This window comes from Hipposideros armiger, unplaced genomic scaffold, assembly GCF_001890085.2.
Source record: "Hipposideros armiger isolate ML-2016 unplaced genomic scaffold, ASM189008v1 scaffold_507, whole genome shotgun sequence".
Classification (NCBI taxonomy): Eukaryota; Metazoa; Chordata; class Mammalia; order Chiroptera; family Hipposideridae; genus Hipposideros; species Hipposideros armiger.
Window position 1 is genome coordinate 1,049,495 of NW_017731857.1, and position 22,936 is coordinate 1,072,430.

At 43.1% G+C, this 22,936-nt stretch overlaps 1 protein-coding gene across 2 annotated transcripts in view; it reads right to left on the minus strand.

The window, feature by feature from the left end:
- Positions 1–22,936, minus strand: part of SGPP2 (sphingosine-1-phosphate phosphatase 2) — a 128,545-nt gene that overhangs the window by 12,678 nt on the left and 92,931 nt on the right. For both annotated transcript variants that reach the window (XM_019667822.1, XM_019667823.1), the window contains exons 3-4: positions 12,344–12,523; positions 9,708–9,797 (exon numbers count right to left, since the gene is read on the minus strand). In XM_019667822.1, coding sequence (XP_019523367.1) covers positions 9,708–9,797; positions 12,344–12,523 — 270 coding nt within the window. The remainder of the gene's footprint in view (positions 1–9,707; positions 9,798–12,343; positions 12,524–22,936) is intronic.

Here is a 22,936-nt window from a genome sequence, read left to right on the forward strand (position 1 = left end):
TGTAGAGGGCAGTGTCACTGGCCCTCATATGTGGGATCCGAACCGGGGCCCTCTGGCATCCCAAGCCAGCTCCCAACCATCGCGCCACTCGGCTGGCCCACCCGTCCCTTATTCTCATTTAACCAGTCACTAGGACTCACCTAGAGCACAGCCCACAGCACTGCCAGATCTCAAATCTGCGCTCTATCCCTCAATGTGGTTGCTTTATTTTTTTAATTTGGGAAAGTAGATGCATTCTCAGTACAACTTAGACTCGAAGCATTTACCTGAGCTCCCTCTTTACCCCCTGGGGTAGACGAGGCACTTCACCCGGAGGTAAATAAACTACTTGCTTCCCCAGAGCTACCTCAATGTTGACTCAGCCTCCGTGGACCATCTCTGTAGCTGCAGGCCTGGTCTGTTTAGCTTGGCTGTCCAGCCATTAGCCTCAGAGAGTTCCCTGCCCTCCCTCCTGGTCAGGCTAATTGTCAGTTGTCACACTCCCTCAGGTCTGACAGAACCCCACACTGGAAGAGCTTCTGGGACCCCAGGCCACAGAATGATAAAGGCCAAGTAGGTTCTATGACAGCAGGAAGGATTTAAGTGGCTTCAGGTCTGCAGCAAACTGGCCCAGTACCAGTCCATGCCTGCTTAGCTCTTTAGATGTCGGCTCACTGCCCTGTCGGGACCTCGGGCCTCTGCAGGACTCCGGTGCTTTGGCCAGCTTCTGTGTTTGTACACTTTCTGTGGGCTGCACTCAAGGCTCACTCCAGCTCCCCTCCTAGACTGAGAGCAGTCCCAGTAGCCTATTCGTCCCACACTTACAGAACAGATGGAAAACCATGCCCCAATTGTAACTTTTTGGATAGTGTTGAGAAAGAAGATAATCAATTTACTAATGTTTGTTGGGAATAACCTGAGCAGTCCTTGTGGGAAATTGTGCTAAGTCCTAATTTTGATTCAGCTAATACAGATGCGTGAAATGCCTTCAGTTTCCCTTTAAATCATCCTAATGGCTGTCTGAACCTCGCCTATGGGGATTAACTAACATTGACTTGTTTTGCTTTTTAAAAAAAACAACAAACTTTAACAACACGAGAAGACACATGTTTTACTGTGAGTACTTACTACTTTTGAAACCAGAAATATTCTCTATTTTTATAAAAGGCTGAAAATATTTGCTTTTAGGTGAAGAGAAAACATGGGTATCAAACTGTGGTGACTGATACACAACCAAATTCCCTTTTTATCTCAGTAAATAACTCATCCAACAGGGAATAACAGAAAGTAAGGCTTAGTAGGGTGTAATTTATACTACAAGTAGCTTTCTTCTCCATATTAAGTAAGGCAGTTTGAAATAAGTTGTTTTTTTTTTTAAGGAGTTTCAAAGAACTTGAAAAAAACACACCAAAAATGCTCTAGTCCAAAGCCAGAACCCAATTTTGTATGGTCTGCAGATAATTTAATATTTGAGAAGCCTTCTTAACATTCTCCAACTCAAACCAAAACTAAAGGATACTTAGGGAAAATATAAACAAATAAGCAAATAAGACCTAATATCTATATAATTCCACAGATCAAACAATTTAGGGAATATATAATTAGAGCAGCATTTCAGCTAATTCAAGTTCAAACAATGGAACTAATTCACTAATTAGAATTCACTAATCTAACAACAACAATTCTGGCTAATTTTACTGATAATATATTAGAGACGATTGCTTTACAGTCAAAGGGCTGTAGAGGTTGATTTATTTGGGGTATCACAAATACAGTATGATCAGCCTTCTTGATTTGCTCTAGCCCTCCTTTCCCCACAAACGCAAATATAATACCCAGTTTTTGAGTCTTTGAAAGACTAGGAAAATGCAGTGATGTCAGTGTAGAAAGGATATCACTGGGACTTTGTCTGCCCTCTTCTTCTGATGACAGACCCATTTTATTTTGGAGAACTACCTTTCCCCTCCCACATACGGATTCTAACACTAACCGTAACCCTGGCTGCCAATCACAGCCCCTGCTCACCCACACGGGCTCCTGACCCGTGGTCCCATTACAGTCCTCAGCACCCGCTGGACAGCGTTTGCTGCAGCAATGGGCTCATAATCCAGGCCAGGCCAATTAACACCCTTATTGAAATTCTCCCCACTGGAATCCTTTCAGGAGTGCAACAGAAAGAATTTAAGTCCTGAACTCCCTGGCTCTAGTCTCAGAGAGAAGGCAGCCCAAAACCCTGGCTCCACCTTGCAGAGAGAAGCTTGGGAAACAGTGGGGGAGACTTCCAATGAAGATGTAAACCTGGGGTCCCACTCTGGCAATGGCCACCTTCACCTCTGCCTTTCCTACACTGTGATTACAAAAATCAGGAAATGTCCTTTCAAGCCTAAGCAAGTTGGAGTTGGTTCCTGTTATTTGCATTCAAGGAGCCCTGACTCATGCAGACGCTAACCACTTGAGTTGGGGCATTCTCAATAGTGGTGAACTCGCTGAGTTGTCTTGCTAGTCCCTGATCTCTGGGCATCGCCTTTACAGCCCACAGGGGTGGCTTTTCTGCTGTCTGGCCCTGTCCCCTTGCCAAGGCTCACTGGTCCAAGGGTACTGCCCAGTTCAATCAAAGTTTCATCTCTGGAAATGAAGGTTTTGATCTGAGAGAGCAGTTGGTGGCAGCTGGGTTCTGTGCAAAGAGGTACACTCTAAAGGGAGAGGAAGTTACTCTCAGAGTCACCGTGGTCCGGCCCTTCCGGAGGCTTAGTTGTCGGATTCCATCTGTGTTGGATTCCATGAGCGACCCAGTCCTTCCAAGACATTCTACCCTTTCTTTCTCCCTCCTTCACCCACCATGCACCCTCTTCAGCTGGCTGCAATTGGTTTACTCTTTAAACCAAGAGAACATGAAATTATACATCAAAACACTGCTTCTGTAAATCATTGGTTAGGATGATTTTCACTATGGGAAATGTAAGACTTCAATAAAAATCAGCTTGAGCAATAAAGAATTTTTTACCTTGACTGGAGAGCCTAGAGAAAGGGTGGTCCCAGGTATGGCCCATTCAGCAGCTCAAAAATGTCATCAGGACCCCATGTTTTATTTTCATGCTTTGCCATAAACAATGCTGACTTCTCTCAATGGTCGATCCCCCTAGGGTCTCCAAATGGATGCAGCTCACAGTTGGGGCCATCTGTGTCATCATTCACACCCACCAGGAGATGGAAAAACTTCTCCATGTGTGGAGCAGTATAATCAGATTTGGATCTAACTTCCTGGCCGTGGTGTGAGAACAGCTTTAAGACATTTTTAAAACTCAGAATTAATTCAGCTTGATGACGACCTGGCTGATGGGGTGTGGAACGGGAGGAACGACGGGGATGCCCAAGTTTCTTATTTGGGCGTCTTGGTAGATAAAGGCAGCGCCAGAGCTGGTTTGGCAGGATGGTGACGGCACATGCAGGTTTAATGACTCTCCGTCCTTCCCTGAGGCCGGACCGGGAGTCACCTGGAGCCTGACATCACAGCAAGCCATTCACCTCTGACAGGGGCTGATTTCTCTTTTTTAAGTTAAATATATTCATTTTATTATTATTTTTATACTTTATCTATTTTGACATTCAATGTTATTTTATATTAATTTCAGGAGTACAGCATAGTGGTTACACATTTATATAATTTAAGAAGTGATCCCCCTGCCTAACCTAGTACCCACCTGGCACTATACATAGCTATTACCAAATCATTGACTATATTCCCTGTGCTTTACTTTATATATCCCATGACTATTTTGTAACTATCCATTTGTACTTCTTAATCTCTTCACCTTTTACACCTTGCTCCCAACCCCCCTCCCATCTGGCAATCATCAATATGTTCTCTGTATCTATGAGCTTGTTTCTGTTTTGTTTATTTTGTTCTTAGATTCCACACATAAGCAAAATCACATTGCAGCTGTCTTTCTCTGTCTGACATACTCCACACAGCACAGTACCCTCCAGGTCCATCAATGATACCACAGGTGGTGAGAACCCATTCCCTTCCATGGCCGAGCAATATTCCATTGTGTATATGTACCACCTCCTCTTTATCCATTCTTGTATCGACTGACACCCAGGCTGCCTCCATATCTTGGCCATTGTAAATAATGCTGCAATGAACACATGGATGCACATGTCCTCTCAAAGTAGCATTTTGGGTTTCTTTGGATAAATATCCAGAAGTGAGATTACTCGGTCCTTCTTTGTCTCTTGTTATAGCTTTTTAAAAGTCTATTTAGTCTGGTATAAGTATTGCTACTCCAGCTCTTTTGTTTGTTTGTTTGTTTGTTTGTTTCAATTTTCATGAAATATCTTTTTTCATCCCTTTACTTTCAGTCTGTGAGATAGATACATAGTTATAGCTATATATTTGGGTTTTTTGTTTGTTTGATTGTTTTTAGCTGAGCCATCCTGCCTCAGCGGCAGCTCAGCTCAGGCCAAGAATCGAACCGGCGACCCTGTTGCTCAGAGCTCAGTTGGTTAAGCGAGCTCTTAACCAACTGAGCCACTCAGCTGGCCCCTCATATTTTTTATCTTTTTTTTTTCTTCTTAAAGAAGTCCTTTTAATGTTTCTTGTAATATACTGGTTTGATGGTGATGAACTTCTTTAGCTTTTTCTTATCTGGGAAGATCTTTATCTGTCCTTTGATTCTAAATGATAGCTTTGCTGGATAGAGTAATCTTGGTTGTAGGTCCTTGCTTTTTATGACTGATTATTTTGTGCCAATCCCTTCTGGCCTGCAATTTTTCTGTTGAGAAATCAGCAGACAATATTATGGGAGCTCCCTTGAAGGTAACTAACTGCTTTTCTCTTGCTGCTTTTAAGATTCTTTCTTTGTCTTTAACCTTTGGCAATTTAATTGTGATGTGTCTTGGCATGGGCCTCTTTGGGTTCATCTTGTTTGGTACTCTCTGTGCTTCCTGGGCTTGTATATCTATTTCCTTTGCCAGGTTAGGAAAGATTTCCGTCATTATTTCTTTAACTAGGTTTTCAATTCCTTGCTGTCTCTCTTCTCCTTCTGGTACCCCAATGATGCAAATGTTGGTACTCTTGATGTTGTCCCAGAGGCCCCTTAAACTATTCTCATTTTTTGGATTTTTTTTTTCATTTTGCTGTTCTGATTGGGTGTTTTCTGCTACCTTCTCTTCCAACTTGCTGATCTGATCTTCTGCTTCATCTAATCTATGATTGGTTCTTTCTAATGTATTCTTCATTTCAGTTATTGTATTCTTTATTTCTGACTGGTTCTTTTTTTATGTTTTCTATCTCTTTGTTGAAGTTCTCTGAGATCATTGAGCATCTTTATAACCAGTGTTTGGAACTATGTGTCAGGTAGATTGCTTGTCTCCATTTTTGTTTAGTTCTTTTTCTGGAGTTTTGTTCTGTTCTTTTATTTGGAACATATTTGTCTCCCCATTTTGGCTGCCTCCCTGTATTTGTTTCTATGTAGGGCTGCTATGCCTCCCAATCTTAGTAGAGTGAGTGGCCTTACATAGTAGGTGTCCTGTTGGACTGAGTGGTGCCGTCTCTCTGGTCACCAGAGCCGGGTGCTCCAGGTGTGTCCCTTGTGTGGGTTGTGTGTGCCCTCCTGCTGTAATTGAGCATTGGTTGCTGTTTGCATGTCAGCAGGAGAGATTGACCCTCAGGCTGATTGGTTATGAGGACTGGCTATGACTACAGTGGAGGAGCTGTCATACAAGGGCTGACCCTACAGAGCTTTAGTGGGGCTCTGGTGCCTGTCCAGTCTGCCCTCTGAGTGTGTTGTTCTTGGAGGTGACCGGGTGATGCTCTGGCTTGGTCCAAAACAGGCCATTGGACATGCCAGCTCTGGTGCCTCCTGAGGGACCCACCACAGATCAAGTTTAGTCATAGCCTATGACTTGCCTGGGGCCACCTGGTATGAGCCACAAAGCAATCCATAGATGGCTGCCATCCACAGTGAGCTTGGAGGTGCCTTGAGAGGCCAATCTATGAGCTGAGGCTGGCTGTCACTAGTGCCAGACTTAGGGCTGCTCAGCCAGAGGTGCAGGACATGCTGAAGCCAGATGCTGCTCATTTGGGTTTTGTGAGCCTTTGAGAGATTTTAGGAAAGTCTGCAGCCTGAGGTAAGACAGGTTGTTTGTACAAAAAAGCCACTGGAATCAGCTTGGGTGTACCCAGAAGTTGGGTGAGACAGGGTCTCAGGGAATCACTAGGGTGGGGCAGATGAAAGGTGACAGCCAGTATGATGGAGACTCAGATATGGCATCTGCCTGTGTCTTCATGCAGGGAAGAGGAGGACTCAACAAAGAAACAATGGCCTCCACCAGCTCCTCTCTCCAGCACAAAGCTCCCCACTCCAGCCCTTACCCTGAAGTTAGGCAATTCAGTTCCTACCTGACTGTCCCTGGAGCCTTTTGAGCTGCTGCTCCAGCACTGGAGCTCAGAGCAGGTGAGTCCATCAGCAAGTAAGTCTGTGCACAGTCCATTTAAGAGGGGTGCCTGGAACTCTAGCCGCCCTATGTCTCACTCAGCTACAATCTCCACTGTTTTTCACAACCAGAAGTTATGGAGACTTCTCTCCCCTGCAGTGGAACCCTGGGCTGGGGAGCCTGGTGTGGGGCTGGGACCCCTTGCTCCTCCTGGGGGGTACCTCTTCAGCTGAGATATCCATCCCAATTTTTAATGGTCACACTTGGGTGTGGGACGACCCATTCCACGTCTCTGCCTCTCCTACCAGTCTTGAGGTGGCTTCTTCTGTATGTCCATAGTTGGAGGGTTTCGGTTCAGCTAGACTTCAGGCAATTCTCAGTAATAGTTGTTCTGTAGTTTAGTTGTAATTGATGTGGTCTTGAGAGGAGGTGAGCACAGCATTTACCTACTCCACCATCTTGATCGGAAAAATCCCAGGAGTGATTTCTTAATGGGCGACATAAGTTCTTCATGAATTGCTTTTCCTCTTCATGAACAGAGAACCGTTTATATAAAACAGGCAGCCCCCTAAATGACTGGCATTAAGGACACTCACATTTTTGTGCAACCATCACCACTGTCAATCTCCAGAACTTTTTCATCTTCCCAAATTGTACCCATTAAAGAACAACTCCCATTCCCCCTTCCCCTCTACCCTGGGTAACCATGATTCTCCTTTCTGTCTCTGTTAATTTGGCGATAAGGACCTCATATAAGTGGAATCATATAATATTTGTCTGTTTGTGACTGGCTTAGTTCAGTTAGCATAATGTCTTCAAGGTTCATCTGTGTTGTAGCATGTGTCAGAATTTCCTTCTTTTTTAAGGCTGACTAATATTCCATTGTACATATGTACCACATGTTGTTTATCCATTCATTTGTCAATGGACACGTGGTTTGCTTCCACCTTTTGGCTATTGGGAATAATTCTGCTGCTATGAACAGGGATGCCCAAATATCCCCAGATATTTCTTTAAAAACTTTCCATGGGATTTGAATATGCAGCCAAGGCTGAGAACCATTAGTGCAGGGCAGTCCCAGGAGACTGTAAGGGGTTCAGGGGAAAGGCATGCCACCTTGGCCCAATCCAGCTGTTCCATGCTAATTATAGTGCTTGTCATGTCCAGCAATCAGACTTTATACATCTGTCTCCATCAACAGACTTGAAGACTCAGGAGGGTGAGGTAGGTTTTGTTTACCTCAGTATTTCCCAGATGTAGCTCCAAGCCTGGCACCCAGCAGAGCTTATTAAATTGCTGCTGAACAAACAAGCCTACCAAGCCACAATTTAATTCTATCCCACTATTAAAACCACTGTTCCCTTCTGCTATTAAAAATTAGGTACCATCGTACCCTAGGCCATGCCTCTGGCCCTGACTGGGGGCTGGGCCTGAGTCAGGGTCTAAGATCTTTACGAAATAAAAATCATATGTGTAAAAGAAACCCCAGGTGGCGAACGTGGAATAAGAGGAAGGGGTGGAGGAATAGTTGCTATGACCCCTTGCTCTGGTTCTTCTAGGTCAGCTGCTCCAGAAAGAGTAGCTCCCTGCATCTGAATGAGAGGCCTAAATGATCTTCCCCACAAATATCTGGTTCTCCAAGCCTATAACCCGCTTTAAAATGAAAAGAGACATGTCGCTGTATTTTTATTGAGGTGGGTTTTCTCTGCCCTCTATTCATGTCTGCCGTTCCACAGCCTTGTGTTTACTTTGGTTTTAATTTTAACCTGAGTTTCCAAGATCATTTTTTATTAAAACCTATGGAAATTAAAAAGTAGCCCCAGATAAAAGAAAAACCACAACACCCAAGTTCTGCTTCGCTCCACATTTAAATCTGTGGCTGTATTTGGAGAGAACCTCTTTATATTATAATATAAAGCAGTGGTGTAGTAAATTGAGAATGCCCTTCTCCCCTTCTCCCCTCTCATCTAAGAAGCCACTAGACACACTGTGCAATGGAATGGGGACAGCAGGGACATTCCTTAGTAGGTAGAAGAGTAAACTTGGCCCCTAATTGCTCCTGTAGTATTTTTAAGATCTGGGAGTGGGGCCAGGATTAGAGGCTGGGTTATACAGGCTCAGAGCTGCTCTTTATTTAAAATGTGGATATATTTTTGCATTAATTTTGGTTTTTAAAAATGCTGCGATAAAATCATTTATCTCGATTCCTGAGTTGTTTGGCGCCCTTTCATTATTGTACCTCACTTGACTCCAGTCTCACCCTGACTCCAGTCACTCTCCTTTGAGTTAGGATTAGTGTTTTTAAGAAGAAAGCAGGATGTTCCTCTCCGATCTAGTGCAACCCCCTTTCTCTGGGTTGACTTCCTCCCAGTTCTGTGCCTCTGCCCATTTTGACAAACTCTCCCCCTCAATCTGTTCACCTCTGCTGCTTCTGCCCTTCGCCCCGCTCCCCATCGCCTTTCCCAGGATAACCAACACTAAGGCACCAGGTAGGAAGAAGAGGGCCAGTCAAGAGTGCCATTTCTTTAAGCATCTTTTGCTAATGCAATTTGTAGCTTCATATTGAGAGGAACACAATTCGCAAGGGCCTATTCCTTTTTAAAGACATTCTTGTACCAATTACGATGATAAATAGTGCCCGTGGTGAACCATGGCCAGCCTTAGGCTCTGGGACTTCAAGGCAGCTGGCTGGTACACTAGGAAATATAATCTAGGTAATTTTAACGGTGGCAGCCCTGGAAAAAACTCCTAATATGGTAAAAGGGTGGACAGGTCTCTAAATGCAGATGTGTGTCTCTCCATACCCCACCTCTCCAGAACAGTATGATTCTGGGTTCTTCTGCATGGGATGACCCTTACCCAGCAAGGGCAGATGAGACCCCTGAAAATCAGGCCCACATCTGTGAGGACCTAAGAGGGGAACTGTGTCCAGTCACTTGCACCCTTGACCCTGGGTGGTTCTCCTGAACTGCTTGTTTCATCATCAGTAAACCAGCATGAAAATAAATTACCTAAGTCCCTGTTACCATTCTAGCCAATCTTCAAAGTCATGAGGGTTTAGCTCAGTTCAGTCTCCTTAGTATTATCTTAATGATTCTTCATTATTATTATTATTATTATTATTATTATGAATGTGCCATAAAATAATAATTACTTCACTCTCTGGCCTGATGGAAAATATAATTACATATGCAAATAGCTTTATAAAAACGTTGTATGAAGAACACATTGACACACCAGCTACTATACTGTTCCGACAATCACCCCAAGACCCAACCACGAAGTCTTACCAGGACTGTGTGCATCCCAGTGTAGAGCCTGCTGAGACACACCAATGTGGAAAACACCACAGCCATCACCAGCCCCAGAACAAAGGGATACTGCAGGCAGAGAAGAAAAAACAAGGACATTAGATTGTGCGCAGACATACACAATTCGATGCCATAGAAGGCAACAGGATTCCTGGTCCAGTAACTGCCAGTCTCTACCTCACATGCCCTAGACCAGCATTCAGATGATTTGAAAAATGGGGAAACTAAGGAAAGAAAGGACAAGTGGCCAAGGAATATAGTTCTGGGAGGAAGTGTCACAACATAAGCTATAGTAGAACTTGGCTTTAAGACTTACATCTATAGCTATATTGTGCTGACAGTTTTAGTGGAATAAATATTTATTTCTACCCATTCTGAGATTAAAACTTAGGAAGTACACAGCTGAGCAAGGGAGATGGACAGTGCTGTCATCTGGAAGATCAATCACCTACTTCATCATGTGCTGTGCTGATAAATCCTGGCCTGCGGAAGTCCAGGGACAATGGGCCTAAGCTAAGAATGGGCATATTCATGTACAGATGTCAAGGCTGCAGTCCAGACTTTACCAAATCTCAACATTTGCTGGTGGAATAGCAGCCGGAGGAATTTGGCTAATGCCGAGTCATATAAAAAACATACGGATATTCTGCTTATAAACTAGACATAGTGATGTATTCCACGTGCTTCAAGGACTAATGTCTGTGGTCTTCTATGGTGATAAGAATAAAGATGATAGGAAACTGCCTGTATTATGCAAAGCACTTTATAATCATCATCTCATTTAATCTTTGCACAAGTCTCTGAGGTAGGTTCCATAATTTAGCCCCATTCTACAAATGAGGAAACCCTTAACCATGATGATAAGTTACATTAGTATTGAACTTCAGCACAAGGATGCTTTCCCATCAATCATCACATTAAATCCTCACAACCATACCCGGGGCTCAGAGAGGCAAAACGACTTGCCCAAGGTCACACAGCTGGTAACTGACCCAGTCAGAACCAGAAGCCACACCTTCTGAAACCAAGTCCAGCATATTCTTTCCAATGTAACACATGAGCTCCATAACACATGGCTGTATGCCTTTTCTTAATATTTATTATTAATTGGATGTCATATTTTAATCAGAAGAGTTAAAAATTAATGAGTTAATATTCTGAAATTAGAGTTTGGGCATTAGGCTCCACACATATTTATATAAACAAATCCTTATTTAGAGCTATTTATGAACAGTGCTCCAAATAGCTAAGTATATTGATCATTAAAAATTAAATAAGAAAGAAGACCACAACAGCCCAGGCCTTATGAAAACGATTGCATCATGGGAGCTGAAAAGAATTTTTTAAGAAGGCCCAGGTTGCCTTATAATGAGTGCATAAGTGGCAGTGGTAGCTGTTTTCCTTCAGGAAGCCGCTACGTGCTGTTTTTTTCCCAAAGTAACATCAGCTTGTTCACAGGCCTCTCTGAAGCTGAGAGCAGCTTGCTGGGGGCTGATGCTGGGCCCATTATCTCTTTCCAGTGCAAAAGACACTGGGCACGACATAGCTCAGATGTCTACATTAAATTAATCCCAACAGTACTGGGGTGCTCAGTCATTTTTTTATCCTGGCATGACACTTAAGTCAGTTATGACACAAGGTTATACTTAGTTGGAAATATTCCTTATACCTGTCTCTTTCCTATTTAGGAAACTGAGGTCTAACCCTAGGTGACCAGGTACAGCCAAGACCCAACACAAAGCTTGTCCTCTTCCAGCCATAGCAGGCTGACTCCCCTATTTCTGCACAACGTGGAACTCGGAATGTCCCTGGGTTTCTAGGGGGGAAGGGGCAGGGAGAAACAATACTGTCATTTATAAACAAGACTGCTTAACGAAATCTCAATTTTCCAACAGTTCAAAGGTAAGATTCATAAAATTAAGCACAAACCTAGAGCAAAGGTTCTAAGAAAAGCAAAACAATACTTCATTGCAGTAGTAACTTTTAAAATGTCTGACTATAACTGGCTTCTAAGCAGATATTATTAAATAAGTGAAATTCTATTTTCAACATTTGTTAACCCTCTGTCATTTACATAGTTTTCTAGGAAACATGGAACCATTATTTCTAATGGTTGAGCCCCAGCCAGAGGCAGAGGCATCCCTGGGGAATAGTTTGGGGCACAGGCTCTTCTGTCTCGGGCCCTGGGGAGCCTCGCGCGAGGACTCGGTGGGATCCTCGCAGCCTAGAGGACCATAAACTCCTCATGTCTGTTGCAAACAGGATGAGAACACTGATTCCAGTGCTGTCTAGTCAGGCAGCTGAGGGTGCAAATGCTTCCTGATGGGGGAGGCGATACACCCCGATTCCTGGACACTCCATGTCAGGCTGGTGTCCCGATGATGGTGTCCACTTTCATCCTCAGGCACAAACTGACTGGGATGCTAAATTATATGGTCCCTTGACTTAGGTCATCCACGGCTCAGTAGGTTTCAGCTCCCTGTAGTCTTTACGTCATAAGCCTCAAAGGCCCTCCTCCAAGCAGCTCTAAAAGGAAATTCAGAAGTGGACCCTCTCTCCACTGCCTCAGTGTTGGAGAGCCTGACACGGGAGGGAGAGGACTCAGGCCGCCTTACCTGGTATCTGTCCATGGTGGAGATGAGCAGCGTGAAGGAAATGGCGGTGGCCGCCATGGCGTGCGTCGATGGCATTCCATATTCAGTAAGCACTCTCTTCTCCAGGTTCACCACGGGAGGGGAGGAGGGGCGGGGCCACTTCAAGATATCCTTGGCCACCTGCCCAATATACATCACCAGCTGCAAAACCAAAGGACTGAGATGAGTCTACTCAAATAAGCAAAATTAAAGAAATTCCCAGATTTTGTGAATTTGTTTTGGGTTGCCCTATTGGTTAGCTGATATCACCTTTCTTTCTAACCTAGATACCTATTGGGAAAGCCTTGTAGAGTGGTATTTAATTGGTAAAAAGAGACACAGGCCCTCTGGATTCTACAGAGCCACTAAGACATGACATTAACTTACTCTATTTATTGTAGTCATATATTTAACAAACATTTATATAGCTCGACTGGGTGCTGAGCACTGTTCTAAGAGCTTTACAAATATCAACTCATTGAATCCAGTAACACCTGTACAGTGCAGACCCATTTTACAGATGAGCCAACCATTGTATATAGTCGGTAAGCAGTAGGACTCACTGGATTTGAGTCCAGGGAGTTTGGCTTCAGGATCTGTGCCTTAAACCACCACACGATAGTATCTATGCAGACTCAGGATGGTCCTGCACTAGAGATAATCTAATCCTCAAACCAGACAGCCCTGGTTTTGAAGTTTTAACCAGAAAAGTGACTGTTCTTATGCAACTTCTATTTAAACATTTTTTGAACGTTGCTGTTATTCCTGTTTTATGGAGGCAACATACTGGATTTAATTTAACTTCATTCAGTAATCAGGGGCAGCAGTAAAATATGATATGGTGTTTTCAGCCCTAAAATAAAGACAACTCAAGGTCTGGAATTCTTTTTCAAATGACTCATGGTGCCATTAATGAAGAGATTTCCATTCCCCTTCATTTTTTCTTAAAGGAGAAGATGGAAATCAGAATTTGATTTTCATACCCTCCAGAGATGAGCAAGACTGTTAACAACAGACTTATTGATTCTGTCCGAGAGCTTTCCAGGACAATTTCATAATCTGGTATAAAAGAGGGAAGAGCAGCCCATTTACTTAAGTTTCTGCCTTTGCAACTCAAAGTGTGGTCTCAGGATGGCAGCACCCGCACCACCCCTGTGCTCTTTTAAAATGTAGAATCCCAGGCCCCAGCCTGGACCTACTGAATTGGAACCCCCATTTTCACAAGGCTTGCAGGTGGGTCATGTGCACTTGAGAATTTGAGAAGCCCTGCTTTACATTGTATCCTTGCACAGGTCACTCTGTCATGGGCTTTAATCATAAAATGTCTCATCTTACCATGACTGTATTGATCTTCCTGGGGCTTTATTTAGCTCGTGATGGACGGGGTTACCTTGCCTTGGAACAAAAGCCACTATGGGAAGAAGACTTCAAAATAATTTTGATTGGTCAGCCAGATTGCCGTAGGGCTTCCCACATTCTGGTGCTTTCTTTTAACTCATTTAGTTGCCGGTTAATTCCGAGCATTATCCCAGCATACTCAGTAGTCCCCACAAGGCACTGCGTGTGTTTTTGTGCTCCACTGCCACTTTGCTCTGGGTTAAAAACCAAGAACCACTGTCTGTGCACAGCAGGCCAAATCCACAGGCTTTAAAGCCTCAGTGACAATCACTCCGAATTCCATAGCTGCGATTTCTAATCGGACTTTGAAACTTAACCTCTTTACCATCCCCTTATTACCAGGAACCACTGTCCTGGAAACCAGCTCACTCTTTCATGTTTTTGCCTCCCTCCTGTGAACCTGTAGAAACCACATCAGACTGACTATTATCTGGGGAGTTGAAAAACTTGCAGATACTACTGACTTCCAAGATTGTCTCAGAAGCTGCTTGAGATATATTTTTAACCCTGCCCCTTCCCCACTCACCAACATAAGCAAAATATTACAGGCTTAATGACTAACTCAAAACTGCTTCAAAATCCTTGGAGACAGGAAACCTTAAGATCGTAAAGTGAAGACAGACTGGCGACCCTCATGCAGACAAAATTTACTTTCCTTGACATTCATGAGTATCTTTGACTCCATTTACCCACCTTATAGGTTGGAAGGATGTTTTTAAGAATTAGGACAATTGTTCATTTCATTTTAAAAAATATTACCACAGCTACACATTGTTTCTGACGGATAAATTTCAAAAACAATTACTGTGTGGATGGCTCTCTTTAAAGAAGAGAAAATAGAGCTATATTTTTCAAGTCATACAGGAAGAGTACCATTCATAGGGTGGCGAGTCCTGTCTCTGCCATTGCATTTATGATAGCAAACCTATGATGTGCCAAGCCTTGCTTTAGCTCCCCATCCTTGAGTGGGGAAAACAGTCACACAAACAGAGAACCTCATCATAATGCAAATATGCTTCGAAAAAAATTATTCACAGACTTCTATGGGTATATATATATATATATATATATATATATGAAGAGTCAGAATTTGGTTCAACCTGGGGGGCAGAGAGCACTGGGGCTCGCATTAAAGGAAAACTGTTTAACTAAGATGAGGGTTGGCTAGGGAGGTATCCGGGTGGCAAGAACAGCATGAGCAAAAACGGAGAAATGATGCTAGGAATGTAGCAGGCACTCCTAGGAGGGTAGGACCACTTTTCATCTACTAGAATGCCTAAGAGTAAAGGGACTGACCAGGCACAGTGTTGGGGAGTCGGGAGAGCACCTAGAACTCTTAGACACCACTGGAGTACGTGCAAAATGTTGCAAACACTATGGAAAAACAGTTTCTACAGTTTCTTAAAATGAGAAACATATACTTTCCCAATGATACAGCCATGCCACTCCTAGGTATTTACCCGTGAAAAATGAAAGCACAGGTCACACAAAAATTTGCACATGGATGTTCATGGCGGCATCTTTGTAATCGCCCCAAATTGTTAACAACCCAATTTCTGTCAACAGGTGAGTAGACAGGCAAATTGTGGTATAATCATACAACTGAATACTTCTCAGCAACAACAACTAAAATAAACTATTGCTACCATACTATAGCATGAATGTATCTTAAAATAATTATGCTGAATGAAGAAGCCAGACCAAGACCAAAAATAACTGTACATACTAATTTCACTTACATAAAATCCTTGAAAATGCAAATGACTTCATAGGGCAGAAAGGAGATCAGTGGTTGCCAGGGAGGAGGGGAGGACATTACAAATGGGAGTGGTGGAGTGGTGCAAATTTATCTTTACTATGGTGATGGTTTCAGGGGCATGTCCCAGTGTCAAAATGGGCTGAGTTGTACATATTAAGTATATGTAAGCATTGCAAATACACTACAAATTACTCAATTGTACACTTTCGATGAATGCATTGCACAGTATGTGAATTACACCTCAATAAAGCTGTTAAATATATGCAGGTTATTGTATGTCAATCACATCTCAAAAAGTGGTTGTCTCAGCCAGCTTGGGTGGCATAGATTGGGAGGCTAGTTAACAACAGAAATTTATTCCTCACAGCTCTGGAGGATGGGGAATCAAAAATCAAGGTGCTGTCCGATACAGTGTCTGCCGAGGGCCTGCTTCCTGGGTTATAGATGGCTGCCTTCTCCGTACTAAAAAAGTGAGAGTTCAAGCCTTGAAAAGACATACAGGAAAACTTAAATGCATATTACTGAGCAAAAGAAGCCAATCTGAAAAGGCTACACACTATATGATTCCATCTATATGCCATTTTGGAAAAGGCAAAACTATGGAGACCATAAAAAGATCAGCAGTTGCCAGGGGTTAGGGAGAGGGAGGGATCCTTGGGGCAATAAAACTATTCTGTTTGGTACTATATAATGGTGGATACACGTCATTGTACAATTGTTCAAAGCCACAGAATGTACAACAAGAATGCTAATGGAAACTATGGACTTTGGGTGATTAGGACGTGTCAATGTAGGTTCATCAGTTGTAACAAATGTCCCACCCTGGGGGGCGTGTTGACAATGCAGGAGGCTCTGCGTGGGCTGGGTAGTGAGCATATGGACGGTCTCTGTGCTTTTCACTCACTTTTGCTGTGAACCTAAACTGCTCTAAAAAATAAAGTCTATTATAAAGAGTGCCGTGGCAGAAGAGAACTATTTCTCCATGTAGTTTGCAGTTAAAAAGCATAATGATTAACTTGATCAGGCTTGCCCTAACTGGAGGACTTTGCTCTGTATTGTTGAAGGGCCCTCCTCCCTAAAGGGACCAAATTAAGTTCCATCATCTATCACATTCCTTTGGGCTCAGGCCCTAAAGGCCTATATGTAAAGGAAAAATCCCTGAGGAGGCAAAGCAGGAAGTAATTAAACGTCATTAACACTTAGCAAACCAGCTGGGTCCCCTGGTGGTGCTGGGGCCCTGGTAGCATTCTGGGATGAGAAATTAGCCAAATTCTTACTTCTGCCCTGATGACAGGATAAAGGAAATATATAGGTGGAAAGGAAATCTGTTCCTCTGGATAGTCTACTGCTGATACCAAGCAAATGAAAGGCTTTTCTAGTGAATTAATTCTGTCAACACGAAACACATCCTCACAGCATAGAATACTTCCAACTTGGGGTCTTTCCTTGATGGCTGGGCTTATCTGGGGCTGGCAGGAAAAAAAAAAAAAGGTGTATTTTCTCCAAAATGACAAGTTTACTATGTCAAACACATACATCTCCGATTAACAGGACATTACTCTGCACACTAGCATAAATAAAATCTAAATAGTTTAGAAAACAGAAGATCATTGAAATAACATTATTGCTAGTAAAGCAGCTACAGGATTTTTAAGAACAAAGCCACACATTCATTTTTTCATACATGGAGATTTCTGGCTGACCCCCATTTGGCCTCCTCCCCACAAAGCATCCCCATCCCAAGGTATGAAGTCTCCACTGTTATTTTAATAAAAGCTAAATCCTCTTCAGGATGGAGGGAGCACCAAGTGGCTCTTTTTAAATGACACCGCCCCCCCCTCCCATCCACACACAAATTCTGATAAACTCTAACCTCTTTCTTCCTTCTGGCTACGCCCATAGCCTTCTCCACCTTGAGAAATCATGGTGCAGGAGACTACCGGGAGTGTATGAATTTATTTTCAAAAAGTCAAGAATTAGTTATATCATTCTTTAAATGTTGGACAGTAGAGAACGATGAGATGTAACCCAAAGACCACAGTTTCTCTAACAGTACGTACCCATCCTGTTTCTTAATCCATCCAAACTAAGCTTATTCCTCTTCTTCTTAGGTTACCAATATGATGATTTGGAGAATGGGAGACCAGACACCCAACCATTCCACTCCCAAGTACATACATACCCAAGAGAACTGAAAACACATGTCTTCCCTGAGCTTGTACATGAATGCTCTTAGCGCCCCCCTTCACAACAGCTAATGTCTTAAACAACCCAAACGTCCATCAACAGGTGAATGGATGTGGTGTATCCTTCCAACAGAATATTGACCATAAAAAAGCTATCAAGTAGTGATACATGCTACAACATGGATGAGCCTTGAAAACAGTATGTTAAGTGAAAGAAGCCAGATATGAAAAGGACAAATATTGTATGATTCCATTTATACACAAAGTTCAGGGCCGGCTGAGTGGCGCGATGGTTAAGAACTGGCTTGGGACGCCAGAGGGCCCCAGTTCGGACCCCACATATGAGGGCCAGTGACACTGCCCTCTACAGCTAAGATGCTGAACAACAGCTCAACCTGGAGCTGGGCTGCCGTGAGTCGCTGGCTACTGCGTAGGCTGCAGCTCCTGTGGCAGTGGGTTGCCATGGGCTACCGTGTGTAGCCAGCAGCCAGCGTGAGAGGCCCTCAAGCCGCTGTGAGCAGCCGTCCAGAAGCCAGCGACTGATCTGCCTCGCCCGGGAACAGCGCAATGATGGTGCCAACTTGGGCCAGTGAAGCAATGTCCTCCACAACTAGACTGAAGAACAAAAAGCAACTTGCCTGTTCCCCTTCCCCCAATTCCCCAGTACTGTTCCCATCCCCCAATTCCCCAATAAAAATCTTAAAAAAAAAAAAAGTTCACAATAGGTAAATCCATAGAGACAGAAAGTAGATTGTCTGGGGCTGGGGGATAGGGGCATGCAGAGTGAGTACCAATGGTTACGGGGTTTCTTTTGGGGGAGACAGAAATGTTCTGGAGTTATGTGGTGGTGACGGTTGCACAACTTTGTGAATATACTAAAAGCCATTGAATTATGTTCTTTTAAAAGGTGAATATTGGGCTGGCCGAGTGGCGTGTTGGTTAGGAGTTGGCTTGGGATACAAGCTCTGAGCAGCAGGGCCCCGGTTCGGATCCCACATTGAGGGCCAGTGATGCTGTGCCCTCTACAGCTAAGATGGTGAAAAACAGCTCGACCTGGAGTTGGGCTGCTGTGGGTCACCAGACACGGGCGTAGGTTGCAGTGGGGCTGGCCGGCTGCTGGCGTGAGCTTTTGTGAACTTTCGTGAGTTGCGTGAGCCGCTGTGAGCGGCCGGCAGGCGACTGCCTCATCTGGGAAGAGCACAGTGATAATACCAACATGGGCTAATGAAGCGACATCCTCTACAACTAGACTGAAGAACAAAAGGACAACAACTTGGCTGTTCCCCTCTCCCAATTCCCCAATAAAATCTTTAAAAAAAAAAAAAGGTGAATATTACGATATGTGAATTATATCACAATTTTAAAAAGAAAGAGAAACTAGACCTCAAGAGGGGTCATGAAATACCTCTTCTATGTGTCCTGGATGTCTTTTGTTCCACATATTATTGACAATGTGTTCAAATATTGATTCAACAGAAGTAGCTATGGGGACTAGTCATATTCTTGTCTTCAAAAGTCCTGCCCAGCTTTGGCCCTGAACCCCAATTCTAAAGGACACTGAGGAAGTGACCACACATGCCACAGAGAAAGCTGCTGAAAATCTGAAAATCTACCTACTCAAAACCATGAGTATGGAATTCCGTTTTTTTTTCTTAGCTGAGCCATCCTGCCACCTGTTGGCAGCTCAGCGGCTGCTCAGCTCGGGCTGGGACTCGAACCGCTGTTGCTCAGAGCTCAAACTCTTGAGTGAGCTCTTAACCAACTGAGCCCCTTGGCCGGCTGGAATTCATTTTAAGAGCAATCTTTAGCTGTGGAGTCCTTTCAGATCAACAATTTTACAAAAAAGAGACTGCACTAGCCCGTGTTTTATTTACTCAGTGTTCAGGGTTTTTTCTTCCTGGAACACACACTGCTCTGTGATTGCCTATTTGCCTTCGGGGAGTGAATTGAAAAGCAGTTCTTTGTTACGGTTATTTGGGAACATTCTAGAGACTACTGCTTACCATTCGGTATGAAAAGTTGTTTTCAACTGGTGAATGTCCTCTCATACTTGTGGCATTATTTTTACTTACTTTTTAAAATGCAGGACCCTTTTACAGTGTCTGTGTCATGTGGGTTTGTGGGGAGGGGGTGAGGGTGGTGAATTCCCGGGAGAAGCAATTGTAATTTCAAACAAGTAAAATTTCATTCCATGCCCGAAGCACCAAAACAAAGAAATTACAGAGCAAACATCATAAATCACAAATCAGCCCCAAGTTCTGTAAAATTGGAGATGCATTAACTAAAGCAACAAATGCCAGGTGAAAAAAATAAATTAAGTTACAACATTTTCTTGCTCTAGAAAATGCTCCTTTTTTTCAAGCTCAGATCTGCAAGCTCAGATCTGCTTCTGAAATTTTTGAAGACAAACACAAAAGGTACAAAGATAGATCAGTAGTTAAGTCATACATATGTGTATGTGTATCTTTAGGAAAGTCACTTCAAACTAGTTGAGTCTCCTTTTCATTATTAAGGAGTAGGGTTGAATAATAACCTATATTTGTGCAGTATTTCTTTTTTAATTCTTTTTTTTAATATCTTTTTATTGGGGAATTGGGGGAGGGGAACAGCCAAGTTGTTGTCCTTTTGTTCGTCAGTCTAATTGTGGAGGACGCTGCTTCACTGGCCCATGTTGGTATTATGATCATTGCGCTCTTCCTGGCTGAGGCAATTGGTCACCGGCCATTGGACGGTGGCACATGGCAGCCCACTGAAGCCTACGCAGTCACCAGTGACTCATGGCAGCCCAGCTCCAGGTCAAGCTGTTGTTCACAATCTTAGCTGTAGAGGGTGCAGCTTACTGGCACATGTGGAAATCGAACCAACAGCCCTGTTGTTCAGAGCTCGCACTCAACAACTGAGCCACTTGGCCAGCCCTGTGCAGTAGTTTTTTTAGAAAGTATTTTCATAGATGTAATTTTTTTTAATGTTCATATCATTCCTAGTTTACAGATGAGGAAATTGAATCTTACAGAGGGTTAGTGTCTCTCCAAAGATAACACAATCAGTGTAGAACAGCTAGGCTTGAATTTCATTTTCTAATTCCACATCCTATGGTCTTTTTTCCTCTTCCCACCACCTAGATTCATGACTGAGGATCATGATGGCTTCTTTGGCAAGCTGTGATCTAATATCAGTGATCATTATCCCTGCATCCCTGGTCCTGCCACGGTTATATATAAGGTCAACTCTAAGCTGAATGGGAAACTCAGTGACTTGACCTTCTAAGTCCCCACCTCTGAGGTGAGGGGCTTCTCCAGGATTTGATTTGTTGTGGATTTGATCGGCTCTCTGCAGAAAGATGCCAAATACAATGACCAAGAAGGTCATCAAGAAGGTCAAGGATCAAGGAGGTGATGAAACGAGGGTTAAGGGCTCGGACAAGCATCCTGGGCTACGAGCAGCACCAACTGGTTGCCTCTGTGACAACCACTATCTCTGTTTTGATGCTGGGGTGGAGATTGCCCTCGACAACCACCTCATCCAGCACATTTCTTGGTATGACCATGAATACGACCAAGGCAACTGCATGGGGGATCTTATGGTCCATACGGCCTCTAAGGAGTAAGAGTCCTGGACTACCCACCCCGGCAAAAGCCTGAGAGGCCCTCAGCCACTGAGAAATCCTTGCCCCAATTCTACCCTAATGCACTGAGAATCTTCCATCCTTTCTATACTGGTCCCATCCAGGACCAGTGAAGACGGAAATGTGCACATCTTGCCTTGTCCTGCACCACTGGTGCCATCAATCAAATCCACGCTGTGCACAGTGGGGGTGCAGATGGGGACACATAAAATAGATACTATAACTGCTGACATTATAATCCCACACATTACAACCACACACACACACAAAAAAACACCCTTGATGGTCTCTAATTTATGCACTGATCCAAAGCAATTATTACCAGGGATTTGGGTCATCCTCTGCCATCCTGCAACGGGAACAGCCCCACAACAGTTGGCCTCACATCTCTCTTGACAGGTAGTCTTCAATACTGAAGGTAAGTGAACCAACATAGATCTATGCTCTTAACACTTAAAATAAAACAAGAATTCATTACCTGCTTTATCCTCTATATTATTTCAGCCCTAATATGTTTGAAATATTTTATATTTTAAATAAAATGCATGATTTCATCATTTCAATATACAGCTTTTGCTATAACAGGACTTCCTGACCGTTCCTCATTGTACTTCACAACAGTGCTCTTGGTTCTCTCCTTTTTTGTGTCATTTTTTTTTTTCTTGAGTGGGTTACATAGTCTGAACAGAGATCTTTTTACCAGGATCATAAAGTTTCAATATTTCTCTAGGTCTCCCCCAAAGCACAATGTTTCAGAGTGGATGATTAGGGCAGAGGGGTGTTCTAAGTGATACCCTTTGACTGAGTGTTGTTCCTTCAACTAGAAGTAAGTCAGTTATATATCATTTAACAATAAGTTTAAAAATAAGACAGAGTACATCAACTTTGTATTTCCTTCCATTTATATTTTTATAAGGCAATTCAACTCTGTAATTGAAGAAGTCTCAAAAGGCAGAACTTAAGAGGAAACACTCTCTCAGTAGCAGTACCATTTCTAATACTAACCGTTTCTAACTTTAGCCTCCAAAATGACCCATTGTTCTCTTTAGCACTCTGGTCTTCAGCAACAGGAAGCAGAGCTTTTCCTCATAGTGCATTAATAATGAACTGCTGTTGCCTTTCTCTAAATGGCCACTTGCTTATATATACATCAGCTCAGGAGCCGTTTAGATGTTAAAAAACAACATTGCTAACAGCAGCCTATAATATGATAAAGCGAGTATGCGCTATGCTCTGGAACTAACTCAGGAAAGCATTACTTTTGACCTTCAAAGGACCTTGGCAAGTCACTCTTTTATTTTTCTCCATAGATGTAATAAGAAGGGAATATTGGTAGGTTAAATTTAAATTGCCAATTTGTAACCTATAAATTTTCCCAAAAATATTTTCATGTACATATCCCAATTCCTGGTGATATTTTTTAAATTTAATTGAGCAAGTCTCCCAATTCCCCTAGGCTAATTTTGCTATTTTAATCCATATTTCGCAAATATTCCCATAATTCTATCACTTGTGTCCTATGAATGCATCTTGCCAATGAGAAAACTTGTGAGGGTGACATAAAGAATATCTGCTCAGGCCTTTCTTAAAGCTCGAGTCGGGCCGGC